This window comes from Acomys russatus, chromosome 4, assembly GCF_903995435.1.
Source record: "Acomys russatus chromosome 4, mAcoRus1.1, whole genome shotgun sequence".
Classification (NCBI taxonomy): Eukaryota; Metazoa; Chordata; class Mammalia; order Rodentia; family Muridae; genus Acomys; species Acomys russatus.
In genome coordinates, this window is record NC_067140.1 from 43,421,505 (window position 1) to 43,446,815 (window position 25,311).

Consider the following 25,311-nt stretch of genomic DNA (forward strand, 5'->3'; position numbering starts at 1 on the left):
ACTAGCCACCTTTGATTTAGCTTAATATTGACAAGAAGCAGCCTTGTTGCATTTTAGTTCCTAGAGAGTCATGGTTTAAATATGTTAGCTGGATAAGGATGTGTGTAGAGATGAAACCAAAATCACAACATGTAGGCCTTGGGGAGGCTGGCCCAGCTGTGAACATTGAAGGAAGATGTAACCTGAAAAGTAATAACATGTCCAGCAGGAACAAAAATACCACCCAGGGTCTACTGCATAGCTTACTCTCACAAGAGCCGAGCACTTCTGCCCCAGACACCATTCTGATTTCTCAGTGTGACATTGCTACATTTCAATCCCATACCTGTCTGGTAGGGTAATTATCGTAATTATTTGCATGGATGTTGAGAGACAAATCCCTGTTCAAGGTCATCTGTATTAAGTGGCTGCACAGGAAAACTAACTCAAGCAGTCAGTGTCTAACCTGAAACTGAACAATTTAATAGGAGAAAGTCAGATGAAACACTTGACAGTGAGGATTTAGTGTAGTAACAGAGCACCTCAGTACTTGAGAAGAGGGAGAGGCACACAGGGGGGAAAATATGTTTTTAAAGTTATAATCTTTGTTATGAGATTCTGTAATTTGTGTCTCATTAGGCAAGTAACTTTTTAAGCTTTTACAGTTATGCTGATAACTACAACTAGGCTTGATTGATTTATTTAATTCTGCTTCTGCCTCCTCAGGGCTGGGAGTCAAGTATACATTGTGGTCTCTGGCTTTTTATGTGGCTTCTAGCAATGAAATTTGAGTCTTCATGGTTGCATTGAGAACAGTTTACTGATCCATTTCTCCACTGCCTAAGATACTCTTTTCTCATTCTTTGATAATTCATAGATGTACACAATGTGTATTAATCCTATCTTTACCCCAGTCTTTTCCTCTGATTCCACCTGGTTCTCTTCCCTAATATATTCTAGCTAGTCCTATTTTTAAACAACCCACCAAGCCCAATCATGTCTGCATGACTGTGAGTTAACCAATATGATGGGCAACCTTTCAGTGGCCACCCTTCAAAGATAAGTGACTCTATTTTATGTATTCACCATCAACTGTCAATAGCTCTTCAAATAGGGGGTGTAATCTCCATTCTAGAATTTATAACTGGTTTGATCTTGTGCAAGTAAGCACAGATGCTGTGAGTTCATGTATGCAGCCATGTTATATCCAGAGGACAGTCTTTCCTTTCACAGCACTCCTCCCCATCCTCTGGCTTTCCAACTCTTTCTGTTCCCTCTTATACCATACTTTTGAGCCATTAGTGGGTGGATGTTTATATAGATATTCCATCTGTGGCTGAACATGCACAGCTGCTTGTCCTCAGCTCTTGAACAGTTTATTAATTTCTCTATTGACCACTTACCCAGTACAAGAAGCATCTCTCCCCAAAGTTGAGGACTGCACAAACATGTGGATAAAAGCATGCATGTTTAGAAGGCAGTTTGACAGCATGATTACTTAGTGACATTAAGTTTACAGCATAAGGCATGGATTCCCTTTAATGGAGCAGACCTCACATTCAATCAAGAGTCATTGGCTACTCATATAGTCTTGTCACCAGTGGGTACATCTTTTCTTATAGGTCATATTTGTAGCATTTATGATACAGCATTACATAAGACCATTAATATCTTTTCTTCCTCAACAGCCTGCGTAGTACCTTTCACCACTATGAAAGCTATCCAGGAGCAAGAGAGTTTCCTGGTTAAAGGAGATTGATTTCTCTATGTCTGCATTCAAATTGAGTGCTGTTTCTGAAGACATTCTTTTTAAGGGATTTGCATAGTAACCAGAATAGTCTTTATTCTAGCGATAAAGCAAATCTCAACAAATATAACATAATTCAAATAAGATAAAATATATTCTTTGACTATAATAGAGTTAAATTAGAAATCAATAGCAGAAAGTCTAGAATTTAGCTCAATGGTACAGTGTATAGATTCAATCCCCAGCATATATTGGAAGAAGAAAAGAGAAAAGAACTCAAAAGCAGGAAGATTTCTGTAATGCCTCCAAATGCTTGGACATGAAGTAACACATTTCTAAGTACCTCAAGCATCAAAGGAGGCATTAAAATGTAAATTAGCAAGTATTTTGAACTTAATGAAAATAAAACAAAAAGGTGGGCCTATAATGAAGTGTTATTGTGAAATCTAGTAGGATGCCTAGTATTTAGAAAACTGAATTAGAGCATTAAAAGGAGGGCTCTTAGCATTCTTAGGCCATAGAAAAGAATTTGACCAATTTGAGAGCTAGTTTAAACTTTTACAGAATGTAAACACTTCTCTACTCCATGGCCTAGCTATCCTACTTTGAGGAATTTACCCAAAGGAAATGAAAGTATGTGTTATTACAAAGACTTGTCCATGGATGGTCACAACAGCTTTACTGCAAAAGATGAGAAGACTAGAAATAGCCTAAAGACTTGTCTACACAGGAAAGATAAGCAAATGATCTTTTCCAAAGGATGAAACCCAAAAATAAAGAGAATCAGTTCTTGGTGATACAACACTAGGGATCAAATCTCAAAGAAAGATGCTAACAGAGAGTAAAAAGTGCCCATCCTGCTTGACTGCATTCAACGCAATTTAAATACATGCGTAAGAATCTAGAATGGCAGAATGCAGGTCACTGACTGACTAGAGATAAGGGAGAGGGGAGGGACAGAAGGTTGGATTTTAAAAGACTGGAGCTGGAGAGTTGGTTGCTTTCCTAGAAGCCCTAGATTTAATTTCCAGCACCCACAAGGCAGTTTGCAATTGTCTGTAACTTCAGTTCCAGGGGATCCGGTGCCCTCCCCTAGCCTCAGTGGGCACTATATATACATGAAGCACAGGCATATATAATAATAATAATAATAATAATAATAATAATAATAATAATAATAATAATAATAATAATAGTGGTGGTGGTGGTGGTGGTAGTAGTAGTAAGTTTTCAAAGATGCACCAGAAAACATTAGGGGTGATTTCTTGGGAGTGGTGAGAGACAGAAATGTTTATTATCACAACTGATATGATACTTTCAATCTTTAAATATATATCTCTCAGTTGTACAGGTGACATATTCTATGACAATTATTTTCAAATAAAACTATTTGAAAAAACTAAAATACAAGCTAAGAAAATAAAATTTGAAAATGATTATAGATAACTGAGTTATCATTACCTTGGGGAGAAAGCAAGAACATGAGAGAGGGAGAGCATGAGAAAGAGAGAGAGACAGAAAGACAGAGAGAGAGACAGACAGACACACACACACACACACACACACACAGAGAGAGAGAGAGAGAGAGAGACAGAGAGATCTAGCTGGCAGACACAGTCTAAGCAGCAGGTGTGTGGGGGAGTCTCTGCTTGATGATTTTGCTCATGATGCTCAGGGTTCTGCCTGGTCACAGGAGATTCTGAGAGCATCACCTGCCCAGCTGACTGATTTGAACCTATCCAGATCTCCTTCCTACTGTTGTCAGGATAGTGAGACAGTGGAGCTGAAGGTCAGTGTCCTGAAGGTAGAGAAGGAGATGCCAGTTTAAAAATTGCAGCAAATTTGGGGAGGTTGAGGCAAGAGGATCAGAAATTCAAGGTCATCCTCAAGGACATAGTGAGTTCGAGGACAGTATAGGATATATGAAATCCTGTCAGTGAAATACAGTTTCTATTTACAAGAAAATGAAGAACAAGAGGGAAGGAAAGTCGGACAACGGCAGAGTAGTTAGGAAGAAGGAAGGTTCTTATGCACAAGTGAATATCACTTGCATTTACACTGACTCAACTTAGTAATTGGGTGAGGGGCAAAGGGACAAATCTATTTCAAGGTAGAATCAGAATAGCAATATATTTGGAAAACTCAAAGATATATTTTATGTTTTTAAAAATATCGAAGATGTTTGGAGGTTATCTTATCTCTGGATATACGTGTGTGTGTGTGTGTGTGTGTGTGTGTTTGTGTGTGTGTGTGTGTGTGTGTGTGTATTTCTAAATACATCTTTACCTAGGCATTTAAAATACTTATATGACTTATATTTGAGGCACTCACATTTTATTATGAATAACAATAAGCATCATGTGACAACCACTTCCATAGACAAAGGTTTTTGCTTCCTCTCTTATGTAGTCTAATATGATTTCAACAAAGGCTAGGAATCAAAATGTAGCCTTTTGTAAGCTAAAAATGATAGAACTGGCATTTAAGGTAGCAGCCTGACAACTTGCAGAGAATACTGTAAACACATCAGGCCTCATTAGTGGAGCTATGTCTCATTTGCTGTCAGTCATCTTATTCATATTCACAGTAACAGGCCTGCACTTATTTTTCTTTCATTATTTTCTATTCTTCCTATCTGACCACCAGTGGAGAAAAAGGCAAACCAGCAACGTCATTACCAAGTGACCCAAAAAATCTAAAGCCTTAAAAAGATGTTTCATTTCAAAGGCATTTGGAATACCTCACAGATAAATGGAACCAAAGCTGCTGTTCAGGCTACCCCTAAAAATGGATGTTACCTCATTTTCAGGCGATATTGGAAAAATAGTTTAGTGTTAAAAGATCCAGATTACACAAATATCCGTCAGTCTGCTCAATTCTCCACCATTTCCTAAAGCTTTGCCCCACCTCACTAGTTCAGCCTGTCCCATGCATATCTAGGACCCGGCTGGCTCTTAAAGGCTTTTGAACTTGTAGCTCTTGTTCACGGAGTCAGGGGATCAGTGGAGATGTTGAAGGGAACCTGTTGTGTTCTTTGGTCTGTAATCTTCTGAGTCAGAATAATCAGGCTAAATTCTCCACCTTGAAGGCTGAAAGGGTCTATAAAGAAGACTTCAGACTCTCATGCAACACTAGTCAATATGAAAACATCTTTTTTCTTTCCCTTACTTTGGCATTACTATTTCAGTTGTAGCTATATGGATGCATCTGCTCTTAAAAATTATATTAAGTCTTGCTGGACATGCAGTGATGAATGGCCAACAGTTACCAAGATAGGTTAGTACACACTAGCTTGAGGACATCTCTGAACACAGCTGAAGAGTATAAATGTATAACTATAGACTGCGGCATCAAGCTTACCAGTGACTCTGTCATAAAGTAAAATAGATAGTAAATTGCCCATGTCTGATTTCATAGCACATGCAATAGTTGGCTGTTTTACAATATTTACTGCTGGACAATAGTCCTCCTTATTGTCAGTTAGGAAATGATGAGACACTCGCCATCTGAACTGTGGTCATGGGCTACTTTCTTGCCTCCACTATCTGATAAGTAGAATATCTCAACAGATGCACAAATGGCAGAAAGACTGTCAATTCTATATCTATCGCACTGATACCTATGCCATTTAAATAGACGCGTCATTTAATCCACAGTCATCAGAGTGATAACTGACAGGCTTCATGGCACAAATGGAGATGAGTTTCCTCATAATATGAGAACTTGAAATAGTCTGGGGAAATAGTTCTTTCAAAAAAGAAAAGACTCTGAAGTGCTTCTGCTCTGAATCCTTCCTTCATAGTGTGTGATAATGCCATCATCATGGCAGTGAGTTCTGCTTCTAGAGGCCTGGGTGCCTAGGTGAGAAGGACTAGGCCCTTCACTTAGTTCTGCTGTATTTCCTGTCCATGTTTCATGGACAAAGAACATCTCTTCCTCTGTTTATCCTTTTTTCTCACTATTGATGCTGTGGCTGCTACTATTATGGCCTTTATTTATTCTAGAAACTCTTTTAAGCTTGAGGTTATTGACCCAGAAATGAAAGTCCACTATATTTTTCTATAATTTTTTTCTAGTATCATCAACATGCACCATTGCTTGTTGGATCTAAATTCAGGTTTTAAGATGTTGTGCTACCTTTACTTATGTGGATTTTGTCCATCTGTAAGTGTGTCCGTGTGGGATCAGAGGCTGGAAGAGGACACTGGGTTCTCTAGTAGTGGAATGACAGGCAGTTGCAAGCTGGGAACTGATCATGGGGTCCTCCACTCAACCACGAAATCACCTCTCCAACCCTCTAAGTTTGACTTTTAAAAAATAGAAAATATCTTGAAAACTAAAATGCAGTTTTATGCATAAAAATGTTGTTTTGTGAGTAAATTGTTATACATTAGAATGGCATCTTCTCATCTTATTGAAGTGGCACTACCTGTCAAGTTATTTTTAATGACTTAGAGAAAACTTACGTGTATTATGCATTAACTTGAGGTTCCTCATAGAAATGCTATCAGCAAACTCTCAAGTCTTATTGATGATATAAAGCTCCATGTTTTTACTAGAATTGCCTAGGCAGATGTGTGCTCAAATCAAGTTGAATTGGTGACAAAATATAACAAAAACTAGGAAACTAGGATCCCTCTCAGGATTGTTCTTAATTGTTTACCTAAGGTGTATCCTATAGTCTTTAACACAAAGACAAAACTTTAAATCCCCTAAACAGCCAAAAAATTATCTTCAAACATTTTCCCACAATGGCTTTATTATGAATTTTAGGGTAGGGACATTCTGACATGTCATTTATGGGACCACTTGTTAGAAAAAAACTCTGCTCTCCTGCCCTTTACCTAGAGTAGGGTTATCTCTGAGCACATGTGTGGATTTCTGTTTCCAAAGTTGACTGCCTGTGGGTGTCTCTCCTATCATATTTACTATTTTTGGGAAGAGGTACTATGATTTTAAAAGACAAAATTAAAACCGTATTTTGTTCTCAAGCCAACACTATAATTTAATTAAAAGGCAAAGCATTGTATTTTATAAGTTTTTATAGTTTGCATTGAAATATTAAGTACTTATCATAGGTGTTGCACCTTGAAAACTTATAAATTTCATTTGATCTTAAATATAGTGCCAGTTCATGCAGTGGCAAGGATGGCCTACAAGCAATAAAATTTTACTGAGTTCTGACTCATCATAAACATGTTCTAAAGTTGATTACAACATAGCATATTCTCATCAAAGCAATACAGCAGCCCTCTTTTATAACTTAAACTTTTATTTTAAAAAATAATCCACGTACGAGTACTCCATTTACACCATTTCATCTCTCAAATTTTACCTTCTCAACTTTATGACCTCTTCTCCTATATCTACTCTTGTTACACAAAACATTCATACACACACTAACGAGTCTATTTAGGCTTGCTCATATGTACATGTCTTGAGGACTGATAATTTGGCATTTGACATCCTACCAGGGGGCTCATCCTTGGAGAAAACTGGTTCTCCCTCTTTCTGCAGCACTGATTGTCTATAGCTCTAACTGGGGAGAGGTGAAGTGGGTGGGTAATGCAGACTGAGAAGGAGGATGAAGTATAAACAATACTAAGGAGGTTGGAAAAGGCCATAGGCAGATATATTATTTTATAATCTTATCTAAAACACATGTATAATATACGTGTGCTGATATAGATTTTAAAAATGGGTACTCTAGCTGGGCAGTGGTGCCATATGGCTTTCATCCCAGCATTTGGGAGGCAGAGGCAGGCAGATATCTGAGTTCAAGGCCCGCCTGGCCTACAGCCAGGTCTTCCAGGACAGCCAGGGCTACACAGAGAAACCTTGCCTCAAATAAAACAAAACAAAAATGAATAAACAAGTAAATAAAAAAAATAAAACAGTCACTCTAACAGTATAGAAGTTCAGTGAGTTGAACAGTTTTGTGGTTTTGTTAATTTAATGTGCCTTTTTTATTTACAGTGTGCTTTTTAATAATAAAGTTTAAAATAAAAAAATCTAAACTTCTAAATGATAATCTTTAAGCAACAGTATTGCTTTCATTTTTATTTTTATTTAGTTTATTTAATTTTTATTTAGTTGTTAAAATATGAACATTGTCCATATTACAGAGAAACTTCCAGAATGAAATATTTGGTGAGCATTTTATCATAACTGTATTAATATATTTACAAGTATATTGAGAAGTGTTATATTCAGATTATAGCCTGTGATGCTAGAATGTCAATATTATCACTCAGCGTCAAGTGCAGTAAAATGACTAGTTATGGGCTTGTAGGCAAACTGAGACAGCTCTGTGCTGGATGTTGGACACTGAAATCTAGACCCATTGCTGTCATTCTGACCCATCCACTCCCTCTTTCATATCTCACTCACTGCCCACAGAGAAGATGAGAATCGGGAATTTATCGTCAGTGCTGCTCAGCTTTTCAGTCTGTGTACTGTTTCTTGTGTGTCCTATTATTATCAAGATGATAATTTTAGTTCCAGGTTCTAATAAGTTAGACTCCAATAAGCTTGTTGTTTCATTAACATCTATGGATTATTATACAAGGAACTCTAGAATGATGGCAGCCCTCAGTACCTCTGTTGCCCATCTGAGGCTGAAGTTGAGCAACAGTTAAGTTGCCTTAATGATTGAAACTGGAATTCCTGTTCAGGGAGAATTTGCTTTGAAAATTAGTTCATTAACATTTTTTATGTAAACATTAGAGAATTCATGTTTTCTCACATCTGTGGCCCCCTCATATCCATTTCATTTCATTTATAGGGCTGGGACATAGCATCATTTTGTAGAAGACTTGTCTGGCAAGCATGAAGATGTCTAGCTTAGTCCCCAGCACCTCAATAACCAGAAAAGGAAAATAAGTCATTCTTTTTTATTATTTATTTTTTTACATATACATTTATATTATTATACATATATAAAATAGATTACCTACAGAAAGAAGAACCATGACACAATCAGGAATTATATAAGTGTTACATTCTTAGTGTTTTGGCTATTTGTATTTGAAAGCTTTGAAGAAGACATCTTTCCTATCTTGGTGCATATAAATTTCTGAATGTAAATCAATCTCCATCACATACTGTCATTATCAACCTAAAACACCTATCTAGACCTAAAAATATATTAACCCCTAAACAATTAAGCTTCATTGTAAAACTAAGCTACCAGGTCTTCAACTCAATCAGAGACTTGAGAAGGAAAAAACTTGATTACCTGAGTATGCTAGGAGTGCAGGTTAGTAGCTTTCCAAATGAAAAGATGACAGAGACCATTTTCTATCTGAATAGTCATCCAAAACTCTCTATAGCATTGGGGCATCTTCTTCAGCCTTCTGGCCCAATATATCTGACAGAATATTTGTGAGGCAGGAACTATTGAGGGCTTGCTTACCCTGTATTGGCAAAGTTTGGCCGTCGACTCTGCCTACATTCAAGCTTGCCCTCTTTTTTTAGGCAGAATTCTGTCTGTGGTAGAAATGAGGACCTTTTGCCCATTGGCTAGTTTGCCACATTTCAAGGCATCTCCATAAGGCAGTTCTTTGATGCTCATTATCAATGTCTTTGAGGTAGGCTGGGTGTTGCCAGGAGTTAATTGTCAATGAATCTTTCAAGTAATGCCTCAGTTGTTACTCAGAAGGTATTTTTAATTCACTGGTATAGGATTTTGTATATAGATGCAAAATAAGTTTAGTTTTAGATACAGTGGTACAGAATTCAAATGTAAGATTATTCTTCATGCACACACACACTATATATATATATATATATATATATATATATATATATATATATATATACATATTTCTACTCTGAGTTTTTGTAACCATACAACTCAATTATAATACAAGGTTTACTTCCAATGCTTTGAAAGTACTATAGCAAGCTGTTTAGGAGAAGTAAGTTATACAAATTAAATATTAGTAGATTAAATCATAGTCATGTCAATTTCTAGTCTACTTTTATCACAAGAATATACATCGATATGACTCTATAGAAAGATAAGAAAGGATAGATATACAAGGTCTTCAAAAACTCCAGAAACATACAGAATATAGCATTTAACAGTGTTTTATTACTTTAAAGTCATTCTTTTTTTAATAGTTCCACGTTCCTTTTATTCAAGCCCAGTTTTCTGGAACAAACCCTTGACCAGTCTCTCCATTCACCACTCTGTTGATGTGGTAACCACCTCAGTTCTCTCTTTATAATATCTTTGTATAGGAAACCAAACTATTTCTTTACTGTATAGACTTCCCTTTGATATGTTAGGATGCTTTTTACATGGTCAGTTTTCCAATAGTACATGGGTATCCACTGAGTGTACAGCCATGCAGTTCAGTTTGTACACTGAGCTGGAGTTCGTGGAGGTAGTGTTGGCTTCCACAGATTAAGGCCTCATTGCTGACCTCAGTGTCAGGATCATAGATGTGGTAATTGTGAAATTGGTTTCCAGAGATGTGCAGCCGGGGAACTGTGGAACTGGGAGGAGCCAGCCCAAAGTAAGAGTGGGGTCAAGGAGTGTCTAAAGCCTGGAAATCTCATCCTGAGATCAACGGGAGCAGGGCTTCTCCTCCCTAGCCCCAGGTCTGCATGTTCCAGCACAGTAGCCTTGCGCCTCTACCTTTTCCTCCCTGGAGGAGGTCACATAGCATGGTAGCCATGCTCTCCCTTTATAAGGTCATCTCCGTCATGTCCTCAAGCAAATGAGGCATCTTCAGCACACTAGCCAAGACCAATGGTGTACTTTCACTCCAAAGCCACTACCCCCCAACTGGTTAAGTAGCTTTTGTTACACCCCCACTGTCAATTAAACAAGATGTCTCACCGAAATAGTCTCCCAAGAAGTCTGTTTCTCATTGCGATCACAGCCTCCTGGGGTCTCTTTCACTCCTGCCATTCCCACCCCCACTTCCCCTCGCAGAATCCACCAGTCATGGGCCAGTTGCACTGCTACAGGCAGTGAAGTAGAGGTAGAGTGGCACAGAACTTACAAAAACACTTGACAACATTATAAAGGATACAAAAAGGCAACAATTGGTCAGAGGTACACAGGATAATGCGGCAAGGATCCCAGGTCCATGAGCTTCTAGTTTGTGGAACCATGTACTTCAGCCTCCTGATGCATGAGTGTGCCTTCAAATCCTGCAGTGTAGAGTTTTGTATGGAGGCATGATTAATTGATAACAAAATTTTTCAGCATTTTCTTTCACTTCCCAAAAGTTGGGAGTGAGGAAAAATTCTAAGCTTCCATTGTAGCTGGATTTTGGCTACTTTATTGGGGTCTTTTTCTTACCTCCTTAAATCACACCTATTCCTTCCAACCCTTCAGTACTAGTTAGGAAAGAAAAAAGGTTAGAGGGAAAAGGAGGGTGTTGTTATCATTAGGACATTTCCTGCTGATTAGGGTCATCAAATTCCTTGGGGAAAATCTGATCTTTGTCCTCAGGATATCTCCAACCAGCAACCAGCAATTCATCAAACAACAAACAGCAGCAGGGTTAAACTGCAATCAACAATGGCACCAGGAGCAGCAGCAGCAGCAGCAGCAGCAGCAGCAGCAGCAGCAGAGAGAGCAACAATTGCTGCCTCTTGGGCCTCTGACATCTATATCCTCTCAAGAGTCCCCAGAATTCCAAATGTAAACTATCTTTAGCTGGCAAAATTACGTCCCTGCTGGAGCACGAAACAAATCATAGTTGCTGTGGACAATCTGAAGCAGCCCCTTATCTCACACCTGGGATTAAAAAAACAAACAAACAAAAAAACAAAAAGGAATAACCCCATAACATTTCTGTGATTTAAAAAAAGAGCCAAAATTCTCACTATAATCCACCATAAGTCCATCTTTTAAAGCTAGTGATCATCTGTCATCCTGGAGCCAGCAAGACTTTCATCACTGGAACCAAAGCTGTTCCGATACGCAGAAGCTTCCAAAAGACTTAAGGGCATCTGCATCCAACACCTGAGGCAGAATCACTGTATTTCTTATTATTTTACAATCATAAATATCCAGCTTTCTTTTCTTACTTATGGACTCATTCCAGTTCAGTGTTTCCTAAGTCTGACCCAAAGCCTACCTTCTTCTAGGTTTCCCAAGATTCTTTTAACTAGAATGGCAGAGAGTCCGTGTGAATGCAGCTTTCTGGGATTCTGACTTGGGACTTTCAGTGACAAACCTCTGAGAACAAGGTTTGTAAGTGCTCAGTGCTAGCAAGCACTCATGGCAGTCTGGCTTTCTTAGCTGGGAGTGCATGGAGGACTCATGCATTAAACTGGTTTTGCTTAAGAACAGAGTAATTCTCAACGTGTGATGTTTCTGTCAAAACCCAGAGGCAGTAGGAAAAGTCCTGTTTAACATCCTGTTACACTTAATTGAGTTCATTTTGTCATACCACTGTAAAGTTTCTTGATATTAATGAGTACATGATTAGTTAATTAGGCACGATTAGCTTCATTACACTCCTGCTTCTTCTCTTGTTCAGATGTAGCTGGGATGTGCCGTAACAAAATCCCCCAGCCGTTGAGAAGAGCTGCTTGGGGTACTTACTCTTTTCATGATCTTGTTTTCTACACCATCATCTTCATTCTTAAACACAGTTAAGCTATTCTCTTTTCTTTTCACAAAGCATTACTTTGAAGAGAGTGTAGAAGTTTCTATATTTTCTAATTCTCCTCTCCGTCCCTCCTCTCTCTCTCTCTCTTTCTTCTTTTTGATTGAGTTCTTATGCTCTCAGTCTTCCTGCCCCAAGGATTATAGATATGGACCTTGGTGTTGGCCTCTACAAGAACTTTACTGACTATATTTGATTTCTAAAACTAGTCACTGTTGCTGTTGGAAATACACATGTGTGTGCATACACACATGCACACATCACACACACACACACACACACACCACCACCAGCACTACCACCACATAACACACAGCACTTTGGGTACCACAGTGCTTCAGCATCAGCAGTGATATTGGTAGAGTGTGGCAGTCCTCTTGCCAAACTATATGAAAAAGGGACCATTTCATTTAAACCCCCCAGAAGTATTTCTGTGTGGAGCAAAAATAACAGTTTGTAAATTCTGTTTTTACTGGCAGACATGAAGGAGATGAGTCCCAGAAGTGGATCTTCGGAACAGAGGGCTGTATTTATTCTAAGGTAAGAACTCAGATAAACCATGACATTTATTTCTAAGAAAAGTTGTTCTTTGATTAGTATAAAATAGACCATATTCGTACAAATGATATTGCTGTCTGCTTTGGGATTGAAGTTTTAGTTTAATTTAATTCAACGGTTGCCCTGGAGTATTTAATTTTAGACTGCAATTTTTCAAAGTGAAAATTAATTTTCCATAATTCATTGACTCCGTACTTCAGAGTTTGTTTCTTTACACTATTACAATTAGTTCAATACCTGCTTGATTGCTGGAATAAAGGATGTGTTGCTGTCTTTAGTAATAGTTTTTACCCTCAGGTTCTGGTCAACCAAGTGCAATGCTGAGAGCCTGTGTTGTTTTGAGGGTCTCTTGGAAACCTCTGAACAACAACCTGAGGGGAGATGTACCCCACACCTGTGAGTGGGCTTGCTGATAGTCTAAGGTTTCTGGGAGTGTTACCCCCCTCTGTGGGGCAATTCTAAATAAACCAGTTTTAAAAATATAATTGGGGGCCAGAAAGATGGCTCAGCAGTTAAGAGCATGTGCTGTTCTTGTAGAAGACCCTGGTCCACTCCCCAGCTACCTGGACCTCCAGCTCCAGGTAGACCCAGAGTTTCTTCCCTACATGAGTACCAGCACTCTGGTCTCTCTCTCTCTCTCTCTCTCTCTCTCTCTCTCTCTCTCTCTCTCTCTCTCTCTCTCACACACACACACACACACACACACACACACATGCACAGATAATTAAAAATATAATACATTTCTAAAACTTACAGGTTTCTATCCATATGGCTTTTTAAAAAATCCTCAATTTGTGTTTCCCTGATTGCTAAGATGCTGAACACTTTAAAAATACCTCTTGGTAATGGGTCTTAGTTTCCATACCAACAGATGTGGATCAGAACCAAGTTTTAGGTCCACCTTCATCATTCTCTCCCCTAATACATGTGCTTGTGGTTTGTATAGGAAGCATCCCCAACAAAGGCTCATGTGTCAGAGGCTTTATCCCCATGTCAGTGAGCCACTGAGAGTAGGTTAGAGCCTTTGGGCTCTGATCAAATCACCAGTGCATAAAATCAAACCAACTAATGAACAGTGTTGGAAACTGTGAAAGGTGGGTCCAGGGCTGGGTACATGATTTTTCTCTTGCAAGAGTTATACCCAGCGCTACTCCACACAGGCAGCTCTCCTTTGTCATCCTGTGGGTCTAGGATCTACCACACCTTCAGATGTTCACTGTAACCAGAGTCTTCTTTGGACCTCTTTGCAGATGTTTCCGATCTGATACAGGGTCATCAGCTCTCCCCAAGCCCTTTATTCTCATATTGGCCGTCATATATCATGCTGGCCTCCCCATCATCCATTCCTGCTCCTCTCTGGCTGTCCCAAAGTGAGCAACTTTGCTCTGTTATGCCCTTCAGCTCAGATTTTCTGCCTCATTCCAGGCCCAGAGACATGGAGCCAAAGGGTCATGGATTGAAACTATGACCTAAATTCTTTTTTTTTTTTTGGTTGTTTCCAGCATTGCCCCTGTGATGAAATCTGTCCAACACATACTCCAGTGCCTTCCCTGCCCTGTCCAGTGTACAGCATCTGTCCTCATGGCACCATGGTCCCCGCAGGAGTGTATCCTGAGGAGGTGATATGGGCTTTCCTACTTAACACAGATAGTTTTAAGTAGGTTTGGATTTAAACTTCATTTCCAAGTACAATTACTGATTTTTCTATAATTACTATAAATTCACAATAAAAATAGAAAAACTATTTTTAATGAAGTGTTTCAGTTTGTGAAAGGTTTGAAATTCCAACTAGCTGCACATTAGTTAGTTAGTTAAGGATAAAATGGAGGATAATTTGGTGATTATTTGCAGCTGGATCATAATTTGTGCTCATGCTATTTTTTTAAGGATGGGATTGCTGTCCTAGGATATTAGAAATGTACCTTGGCTCCAACACTTATTAGCTATGTGGCCTTAGGCAACCCATTTAACCTTTCTGAGCTTCATGTTCTTCACCTGCAAGGTAAAGATGTTAATGCTAGCATGGTGAGCAATTGGAGATATTAGTGCACTGTGAGCATTTGGCACAGCTCCCAGCTTAGAACAGTTTATTCATAATTGGCAGCAAATAGTGATAATAATAATAGACAAATTTCAATACAATTGTTGCATTTTACTATGTTGTTTATTTGAATAACTGTTTTCTTTTTGGGTTTGGTGTCAACTATTTCTTTGCTCACTTGCAAAAAGTAATAAGATCACATTTCATCAATATTGGACCAACTACAGCTAAATTAAATATTTAAATTTGAACACACAGAGAATAAAATGTACACTGAAATGTCTAACCCAATATGGTGATAAGCATGCAATTTTAAAAGGACAGAATAAAGACAGAATGTGTACCAGAAAAGAGTGACTTTGAGAGTGAGCACCTTAAAGACTCCTAAGTTAATAATAGCATAAGCAAAAGTAAATAAGGAAGCTGAGCATGGTGGCTCACACCCTTAATACCAAGACTAAGGAGACAGAGACAGCTGGATATCTGTAAGTTCAAAGCCAGTCTAGAATACATAGGGAGTTTCAGGATAGCCAGGGCTACGTAGAGAGACCTCAGTCAACAAAAGTAAATAGTAAATAAGGACATATTGAAAATTGTTACAACATCAGCAGCAGAGACTGAGATAATATCTTAATATATAGTAAGTCTGACATAGCAACAGAATAGTTTAAAACCATTCAATAGAGAAAAGGGAAAAGGACATGGAAACAAAACACATGATGAAAGAAAAACCATAAGAGCCGAGCCAAATAGATCATGCAGTCTCATTAAGGAATCAACAACTCTCAGTGTGATAGGACATTTTTAGAGCAATAGTAAAACTGTAAAACTGAGGTTTCCAGTCTGATGGAGGTACAAGGGCACACACATGTGCCCCTCTGGCTAAGGTTAGTTTTCTACCATGTGTAATAACTTATTTTCAAAGCACAGAAACCTCAAATAGCAAATATTCATTACTTTGTGGCATTAAGGACTAGGAAAGCAAAGTAGCTTCATTGGGTATTATTATCTGATGACCACCAGCATCATCATCACCACCATCACCATCTTACACATATAAGTATATTGCCTACATGTATGTCTGTGCACATCAGGCATGCCCAGTGTCTACAGAAGCCAGTAGAGTCTGTTGGAACTGGAGTTAAGATGGTTGTGAGCCACCTTCTGGGTTCTGAGAAGCCAATTTGGATCCTCTGGAAGATCAACCAGTGCTCTTAGTCACTGATCCATCTCTTCTGTCCTTCATTGGGTAGTTTTAACTCAAGAGTTTCTCATGAGAATGGATCAGTAGTTCAAGCAAGAGCTTTGGACATCTATGGCTGAACCAAGACTGGAAAGTCAGCTTCTGAACACATTCACACCACTGCTGCCACCCAGAAGTGTTAGTCCATCACTGTGTGGCCTCCCACTACAGTGCTATTCACAATGGAAGCTGTTGAAATAAGAAAAGAAACAGCAAGGGGAAATAGAAACTTTGGTGTCTATCAACTCTGTCAAATTCTTCAGATAATATACACTTATGCTGGCAAACAAGGAAAGGGACTATACAAATATATGAATACAAATGGTACATTATTTTTGATTGTCTCTTTGGCAACATTAACAAAATTATTTTTTAAAGCCCCATATTCCTTTAATTTAGAATTCCCACTTAGAGCGTTGACCCTGAAGTGCGAGGTACACTGATATACCTGATGACACGGATGATGTTCATTATTGCGTTGTTTTGGATGGTGGGAATTGACACCAGGCTGTCGAGCAGCACTATGGAGTGTTGTCATTATGACTGCTGAGTAGTTGATTCACAAATCTGCAGGGTAACTTATGGTGAGAGATGAAACTGATACATGGCACTATAAGCACCGCTGCTTACTTACAGGGCTAGGGTCACCTGACATGGCCAGCTATGAAACCAGGCTTGGATTCGAGCAGCCACAGCAAGACTGTGGTTGTGGCAATTTAATTGAGAGCAATCAGACTTTGTATACCTTTATCAGAAACGGAATATAATGGCAAGTGTCAGGATCAATGCAGTTGTAGTTGCCAGGATACAGTGATGTTTACAAGCTACACAGGGCACAGAAGATTAATGTCAAAGACCAATTGTCCCGACAAGTTTCATGCTTCCTTGACTACTAAGAGAACACACAGAGAAACACAAAGCTGAGAGAATGCTTCACTGCCTGAGGGAGTGCGTCAGTCCCTCAGGAACTGGAAGGCACATTGTGCCCCAGGAGCAATGGACTCTAACCTGAAAGACCTATGGCACATGCCTCTCTAGGCAGCTAAGCCAGACCAACTACATGACTCCCTGCATGGCATGAGTTGGGACATATGAGGTAAGAAAGCAGTATCAGTTAAGTTACTTACATCATACTAGAGAAATATATGAATAGGAAGAGATCAGAACCAGAACTATATTTATAAAATGAATGATGGCATGACACTTACGTCCTTTATGTTGAAAACACCGGTTTCTTGTGATTGTGATATTTTCATGTAGACTCAATGCAGAGCAACCTGCTCTGTTGCGCACCATCATGCTCTCTTCAGCTGAAGAGCCATGATCATGTGTAAGAAAGTAAGAACCTGGATAAGAAAAAAAAAAAGCACAGAATACAATAGTTGTGATAGAAATTGCAAGGTAACATGAAAAAGGGTTAAATCCTAAACTTTCTTGCTAAAGTTTTAGATGAACTTGGAGACTCAAGAGTGTTTTTCCAAGGTGTGAGCATGTAGACTAGAGAAATTACTTAAATGTTTTTATTAAACCACTAAATTGTATAAGAGTAATACTTGTATGACATAAAGGTTACTATAAAAACATAATAACACATATGGTCTCTTCAAATTCTTCTTTATTCCAGTTCCCAGAGCTATTTATGTGTATATTCCCAGAAGTTATTATGTGCATATTTTCACACATTACAGGGTTCTCGTTTTAAGTAATAAGGATACCATATGTTATTCTTGAAAAAAAAATTCCAGCAAATCAGAACTGAATAAAATATAAATAAAAACACGAACAGAAGGCATGTGATGACACATGTTTGCAATTTCCACCCTTTGAGATGGATATAAGAAGATCAAGAGTTTAAGGCCAGCCCCAGAAACATAGTACAAGTGGGGCTAACCGAGGCCATGTGATACCCTGTCTCTAACAAACAAAGAGCAAAAGTACCTCCAAATCGTGTTATTCACATGTTATCATTGGTATAATACATCAATAATTTATTAGATAGATATAACATAACACAGCTATGCATATGACTTGGTGATCATAGTTTTTCTGCTTGACAGTAGTGTGACCATCTTTTTATGTTTACATCCATATCAATGCTATTGTAAAAATGTACTAGATATCCACAGTTAAGCAGAAATGAGAAATGTTGCTGCAATGAACATGCTTATATATGTGTCTGTTAACTAGGAGGGGAATCACACCTTACATGTTGACAGTCGCTGATTAATCCAACGGAGATTCTGCTCACCGTACTCTTAATTTGCATCTTTTCCTCCTCCTTACTTTTTTTTTTCTGTATCTTTTTCTTTCTTTTTCAGCCTGTTGATTTAACCAGTGGGCTATCTCTCCAGCCTCTACTCCTGGTGTTTTTTTTTGTTAGACTTTAGGTCCAGACTCTACAAACTGAAATAAGAACCTTGTGTAATAATTCAGAAAGAAATGATGCCTTTGTACCTGGGCATATACATAAGCACATAAGCATGTTCATTGCTCTCTGCACTAGTACGTAGGCAGGGTGACACTGAGCATATCAGTGATTTTACTGTGACTATCACTTCGTCTTTAATATGGGCACAATAACAGCAGCTATTTCAAGGGCTGTTGCATGGGTGAAGACGTGAACACATGATCACATGGGACAGTTCTTTGATACAGTGATATCTTGGAAACATGCTAGGATCCAAGTTATCCTAGAGCTCATAGAAAAGCAGGATATATAAGCCAAATTAAAACTATTTCCTCCATCAACTTAAAACAGAATAAAATGTGCAGGGAGGGAGATTTGTAGATGATGCATATAAAATAAGGTCAGGTGCGATGGAGGGCCTCATCCCCTAAGTCTTGTTCTGCAGTGTGCATACCCTCTGTTTGGGCTGCATCACCCTTCCCTGATGCCGAGAGCTTGTGTGCAAGCACACTTGGCCAGTGGTGATGTTCCTGATGAGCAGATGGTGGATGATCCCAAGTGAGACTCAGCAGGGTACACCATGTGTGGCTGGTCCAACAGCTCATTCTTCTTCTTCTTCTTTTTTTTACTTCTAAAAGACTTTTTATTTAGGCATAGTTATGTATTTTTAATATATTTTATTGATTTATTCATATTACATCTCAATTGTTATCCTATCCCTTGTATTCTCCCATTCCAACAGCTCATTCTTATTGTGTTCCATGTAGGCTGTTTTTATATTTATATATCCAATATTTTTGCTGCTGTGGTTGTTGGTGAAAATAAATAACATTTAATTTTGCAATCCATGTTCACAGACTAATGCTACTGGTCTGAGTCTGATATATGTAGACTGTTTGTCTCTACTTCCTTCATCTGTTTCATCCCCATCCTGTATTCTCTTGTCTGTTGTTAAACACAACTGAGTTCTGCTAAGTCAAATAGCAACTGTACATTTTAACATATGTACATACATGTTCACAGTCATATTTCAAAAATAGAAATGAAAACTTTAGTTATTAATATGTGAATTTTGCATATACGTGTGTAAGTAGTACTTATGTTTGTGTGTGTGTGTATGTTTGTGTGCATGTACATGTGGGGGGGGGTGCAAAGGACAGCTTTTTATGAAAATCTTCAGGAGCTACTCACCTTGTTTTTAAGATTAAATTAGCTCACTGGCCTGGAGAACAGTGAAGAATAGGCTGGGCAACCAGTAAGTCCCACGGATCTGCCTTTTGCCAGCCGCCTCCACTGTACTAGGATTGCTAAAACACACTACCATCCTGGATCACTTGCATCCTCGTGCTTGCAATTTTATCAACAGAGAGATTCTCCCCAGTCCTAGATATTTTCATAGCTGTAGAAATGTAAAGATTATGTCCCAGCTATAAAGATCCCCAAGTAACAAACAAGCAAACAAACAAACAGAACAAAAACCAGTTAACCAAAGTGATTTGACCTGAAATACAAAATGTATTAGCTAGACCTTTTTACTGCTTATTTATCTGCCCCAGGTTGCAATTGTAGTGTACAAAACTGGCAGTATTTTTAATTTTTCTTTATTTCCAGGCTAAGCCTCAGTTTGTCCTGACTTACCTGGAGGACCTCACTGCTGACGTGGATGTGAGCCAGACAGAGCACATTCCCCACGGAGCCTGGGCCACAGTTCACCATGAACATCGCCACCACTGTGGAGAAGAGGTCAGTGTGGTAGCCAGAGACAAGACAGAAACATCCTCTGAAATGTGTCTTGAAAGGGAAGAGGTGTTCTAGCCATTGTGTTCTGGAAGCAAGCCCAACTTCTCACAACAATTCAGGGCATTGCTCAAGTCATGTAATGCTGTGATATTCTTTTTTAAAAATTACTTGATTATTTTATAGTTTGTGTGTGAATGTCTTCCCTTCATGTTTATACATGGACTGGGTCTGTGCCTACTGCCCGTGGAGAACAGAAGTGGCTACCCTGGAACTGGAATTATGAATACTTGTAAGCTTCCATGTGGGTGCTGGAGTCTAAGCCCGGAGCACCTGGAAGACCAGTCAGTGCTTTTAAGTGCTGAACCCTCGCTCCAGCCCATATGCAACATCCATAGACACATTTACATTTATATAAAATCAATGCTAGTCATATAGAAATCATTTTGTTAAATAGATGGTGATAGCCTGTCTTTCAGTAGGATTGCCTTCCTTTGTTCTGATGGTTTACAAGATACTGTGCTGTAGGAAAATGCAAAGAACCAGGAGCCTCTCAGTTCTGAATACATATATTATAAACATTTCCGCTCAATGAAAATTAACTACACCATTTCTCTGTCTCATTATGAGGGGCTGCAGAAGCACGCCAACAGCCCTTTCCTGAAGCAGCTGCTGGAGCCCTCGGACACTCATGTCGTGCCAGGCAGCTCTCTTGAGGCCACAGAGCAGCTGACAGTGCTGCTGCTGAGGAAAGTGGAAAGGAAACATCCCAGGGCTCCTACTCAGAGGTAGGACAACAGCAGAATGGAGCTTCATTGCTCAATGACATTCGACGCTTTCCTTCAGTTTCATGTAAGATTGATTTCTTGAAGATTGTTGAAATATCTTAGAAGCCCCCTGGCTTTCCATCATATTAATTTTGGGGTCATATTTGATGAAAAGAGGTGGCATTTATGTGTATTTTGTTGAAGATTGATGAATGCAATCATTTATACCGGTACTTAGGATGAGTTGCTGTCTTAGAATCTAACTAAAACACACAGAAATAACATAATTAAGGAAAGACATTCCGAAGCACATGTCAAATTAATTGTGAAGGTGCCTAGAGGTCTATGAGGAGGGCCCGCACATAGGCAGCTCCTTTGGTTTTCTCTAGAGGAGTGCATTGTACTTGCATCCTGGGTGGTACATGGTCTTCGATAGCAACACTTAACACATTAACCATTTCCATGGCCAAAGGGAACATAGAACTCATGGTTTGCTAGCAATTTCAAGTTATCTCTCATTGGAAAATGGAAACTATTACATATATATATATATATATATATATATATATTCATTCTTCTCACTAAGCCTGAAACTGATGTTTGTTATAGCTATCATTTTATTGCTGTTGATGTTGACAATCACAAAATGACTTTATAAGCTACAATTTAAGTCTATACTTGCTTAAAATGACTGACTCGTGTGATCTTAAAGAAGTAACACCATTTGCACACATGCTAATTTAGTTTGAAGGTGTCCCTAACTTTAATTCAGCAACTCAGACAGAAGTGACATTTGTATTTGAAAGAAAAAAAAAACTTGACTGCTTTGTGAAACTGGAGGTTATTTTACACTCTTAAATGATATAATCCTGTCGAAAATGACTCTGACTTTAATCAACTATTTGGATGATGAGGTTCAGAAACAAGTAACAAAATTACTATCTTACTCTCTCATGGTAGGAGGGTTTCAAAGTTTAGGTTCCAGGACTTTTCCTCCCTGATGATTAATTTTTAAGCACTCACACGCTTGTTTCTCAACTCTGTAATGCTCTATGGCACGAGTGTAGGCTATAGCCATATGGCCTGGCCACTCTCACAGCATGCTTGGTGCCACTCTCATGTCACTATGGTGAAAGTCCCTTGGGAGCAGTCTTCTGTGTTTTCATCTAAAAGAGGAACTCAGGCAATCCCAGGGCACATAGGGATGTGTAGATACTGCACTGTGCAGCTACCTACCATCTGCTCATCTTCCTAGACTCACACAGCCAAATCTTCAGTGTTTTCTGACCAGAGCCCTTGGATTTTGTCATACTGGGCTTAGTTCTTACCCTGGGCTCTAGAGGACCAGATTGCTTCTGCTGTCAGGTTCCTGTCACACCTAAAGGACTTCTGTCCTTCCATGCTAATCCCTGCCCTGTGCTAATTGACCTGCTCTCTCTGTTTTCTGTCTCTGGAAGTATTTTCTCTGGAGGTACAGGGCTACCCCAGGTTAGAAATTGGCTGTTTTTACTCTGTTGTTGTTTCTATTCCCTGAGGCAATGCAATTTGATAACTGAACATTTGAGAAGTTGAAGAGTGACCCCCCATCCTCCCCAGCCACAAAGCATAGGATTAGCTAATATACTGTACACTGGAATTGTTAAATTAGATGAGATAGTTTTAAATATCTAGGGAACCAGTAATGGCAGTTCTGAAAAGGGTCTAAAAACAATCAAAGTACAAAAGAATTTTAAACAAGTATTAAACATTGTCATAGTGTGAGTCTTCTATGGTTACTCATGGTCCATATATTTAAAGAAAAATTCCAGAAATAACCAAGTCACAATTTTATTCGATTATGTTGTTTTATTTATTAGTTGTTATTAGTTTAATTTCTTACCATGATTAATTTTTAAATTAAACTTTAACATTGGTATGAATGTGTGACAGTGTAGAAAAACATTGATATATAGAGTTTAACTCTAAAGATCTATTTTTAATCATTCATGTGTTTGTGTACATGTGTGTATGTGTGCATGCCTCTCTCTCTCTCTCTCTCTCTCTCTCTCTCTCTCTCTCTTTCTCTCTCTTTCCGTGTGTGTATGTGTTGTGTGTGTGTGTGTGTGTATGTATGTGTGTGTGTGTGTGTGTGTGTGTGTGTGTGTGTGTGTGTTTACATCAACACAGTCCTACAGAGATGAAAGGAAGTCAATGACTCCCTTGCAGTTGGAGTTGGAGGCAGTTGTGAGCTGTCCAGTGTGGGTACTGGAAAATAAACTTGGGTCTTCTGGTAGAACAGAAAAAGCCCTTAGATTCTGAGCATCTTTCCAACCCCAGAATTTAATTCTATGTACTTTCTGGAACTCATGTATTTAGATTTGAAGTTTTTGTCAATAAGAATTGACTGAGAAATACATCTGTATTTTTTTTTTCTTTTTGTAAGAAATTGCCTATGGGCTTTTTCTCCATGGGCACCCATCAGAGTGCACCATTTCTGTTCTTAAGTCTTGAAGTGCTTTCTGACTCCCTCCCCTCACAGGTGACCTCAACAGACACTATTCCAGTTCATCTCTCTCTCTCTCTCTCTGTTCTTTATCACAATCCTTTTGAATAAGGAACTATGGGGAAAATTTAGAATGTGGTATAGAATTTGGTGTGTTGGTGACTTTGAATCCTAGATTGTTTTGTTAGGTTGGCATGTATGCCAAATACCAGAATCAATGTGTGATATTATATTATATACATGCATGATTTTCTCAATGTTAACTTATTAAAACAGAACTCACTGTACGTGATAAATGAGTGATAGAAAATTACCTGTATTGTGAAAATGGGAAACTGAAAAGAACTAGGTGTGGAGGAATCTAGTTTCTATTCCCAAGAAAAATGAAGGAAAATTGGAGCCGCAATAGTCAATTGCTGAAAAGAAAGGGATATTGGGACATAGTGGCAGATAATATGTGAAATTAATCCAGGTAGCATTGGACTGTAAATAAGAACAGCCAAGGCTCTGCAACCTTATCAATTACATGTGTTATTGTTCAGTAACTTGTTCAGCCTGGAACACAGGGGACTTATCTATGCTTTAGTGAGAGAACACTGAAACCAGGGAGATTTGCTTGTTTTGATTAAGGTTTCTCAGTAATTTAAGGCAGACCAAACAGGGCCCAAACCCTGTCCTTAGCATCTACCATGAGCTGCTTGACCATCCACCCTCTTGTCATAGCAGCCACTCAACGTCTCAGCCCTTCAGATGAAGTTATTATTTGAACTGGGTATCTTGAAATGGGAACTTTTAAATAGGGTAGAATATTTTGGAAAGGAGAAAGTGAAAGTAGTAAGATGCTGAGTTTTCCATGAGACTAAATAAGAGGTAGAAAACATCAAAGGAGCCAAATCCCCGAATTTCTGTTGCGTTTAACTATACAGATCTGTAGTCGACGTGTCCTATTTTTACAGAAGCCTAACCTTGAGTTAATTTATTGCAGTTAGTCCTTTCCTAGTACTGTGACTGTAACTTGTCATAGACATTGTGCATATAGGTCTGGTGGACGGTAACTGCTAGCGGCTGTTTGTTGAGTACATGTCACATAACCAGTGCTGTGCTACATAGTTATTCTTGTAATATGAGGAGAAGTCGATGCGTACTGATCACTCAGCTTGGTAATGTACCTACTTTCAAAATCAATGAAGATACAAATTCAAAGTATCTACATAATGTGCAGTTACGAGGCTAATGGAGAGGCAAGATTCAAACACAGACCTCTATGAATCTCTAGACGCCATTCCCTCACTACTTTTATTTATTTCTTCCATACCAATATGTGTGTTATTTTTTAAAAAGTAGACTAAATTATTGCCTTTTGTTTGGTCTATTCTTTTGAATTTTATTCTTAATGAAAAACTCCATCCCTCAAACACACAGCCACACCTCCACATAATCTAAAACAATAGCCACAAACTGTGTCCTCCCACCTACAGAGTCATTTCAATTAGTTCATATTTCCAATTCTCAGGAAGATGGCTGACTATTGATCCTTTTTTCTGTTGTAACATGGGAAAAATTTTTTTCTTGCTGAAAAAGGGAATTTTTTTATCTTAAGATGTCTTGATGCAAGCTCCTAGTTTATAAAGTATATATTTTCATGTTTACTCTGGTTACTCACCCTTAGCAAAACCTTTTTGCCATTGCATATACATTTGATTCCAAGTTTAATCC

At 38.6% G+C, this 25,311-nt stretch overlaps 1 protein-coding gene across 1 annotated transcript in view; it reads left to right on the forward strand.

The window, feature by feature from the left end:
* Positions 1-25,311, forward strand: part of Dcdc1 (doublecortin domain containing 1) — a 364,522-nt gene that overhangs the window by 194,214 nt on the left and 144,997 nt on the right. The window contains 3 exon segments of the mRNA XM_051144875.1: positions 12,840-12,900; positions 20,221-20,352; positions 20,977-21,134. Coding sequence (XP_051000832.1) covers positions 12,840-12,900; positions 20,221-20,352; positions 20,977-21,134 — 351 coding nt within the window.